Genomic DNA, 903 nt, shown 5'->3' with positions numbered 1-903 from the left:
AACAGAAACCTATAATCTAAACATGAATACCACAACTGGCTTTGTTAATCTAATGTATAGTCAATCTTCAGTTGATCTTGAGTCACCCGAACCAGCTTGGTTCGGGTCCCAAGGTCCTGATGAGTTTGTTTTCCACCCTGGTGTCGAGTCTTTTTTCCAACCTGGTGTCCAGTCTGCTGTGCAGCCTACTGTCGAGTCTGCTAACAAAGAGAGGAGGAAATGGTCTCCTAATGAGGATAAAATCCTCATTGGTGCTTGGCGCACCAGCAAAGACCCCGTTGTCAGCTGTGACCAGAAAGCTGAACGTTTCTGGAAGAAAATTGTTGACTACTACAACGCAAGCCCTCAACTGGTTGGGACAGTACCTAGAGAGCTTGGTCCAGCGAAGCAGCGGTGGGCTAGGATTAACGAGCAGGTCTGTAAGTTCGTTGGATGCTATGAGGCGGCGTTGAGGGGGCAGAGAAGTGGTCAGAATGAAGACGATGTGATGAAAGCTGCCCTCGACTCATTCTTCAACATTTACAAGCACAAGTTCAGCCTCGAACATGCATGGAGGGAGCTGAGGCATGACCAGAAATGGTGCACCACCTATATGGTTAAATATGGTGGGAAGGAGAAGCGCAAACAAGTGGTGGACATTGATACAGAAGATGATGTTGCCGAACCTGAAAGCAGACCAGTTGGTGTGAAAGCTGCTAGCAGCTGGTAAGAGGAAGAAGAGTGGCAAGGAAGAAGAGATGTCACAGCTTCAGTCCATCATGGAAATGAAAAAAAAGCTGTCTAAACAAAAGATTCTAGAACGTTTACTTGCCAAAAAAGATCCTCTCTCCGAGATGGAAGAATCTCTTAAACTGAAACTCATGACTGAGATGTTATGATGATATTTAAGGTATTAGGTTAGTT

The 903-nt window shown here is 45.5% G+C and overlaps 1 protein-coding gene across 1 annotated transcript; it reads left to right on the top strand.

Annotated features, from left to right (window-relative positions):
• The first annotated feature begins 22 nt into the window (after positions 1–22).
• Positions 23–709, top strand: LOC106314524 (glutathione S-transferase T3-like). The gene has a single exon (XM_013752387.1). The coding sequence runs from the start codon at positions 23–25 to the stop codon at positions 707–709; it is 687 nt and encodes a 228-aa protein (XP_013607841.1).
• The last annotated feature ends 194 nt before the right edge of the window (positions 710–903 follow it).

Source organism: Brassica oleracea, chromosome C9, assembly GCF_000695525.1.
Source record: "Brassica oleracea var. oleracea cultivar TO1000 chromosome C9, BOL, whole genome shotgun sequence".
NCBI lineage: Eukaryota > Viridiplantae > Streptophyta > Magnoliopsida > Brassicales > Brassicaceae > Brassica > Brassica oleracea.
This window is presented reverse-complemented; position numbering and strand designations above follow the sequence as displayed.

Excerpts from the sequence above, each read along its gene's own strand:
- LOC106314524 (XM_013752387.1), top strand. The coding sequence starts at position 23 with ATGAATACCACAACTGGCTTTGTTAATCTAATGTATAGTCAATCTTCA.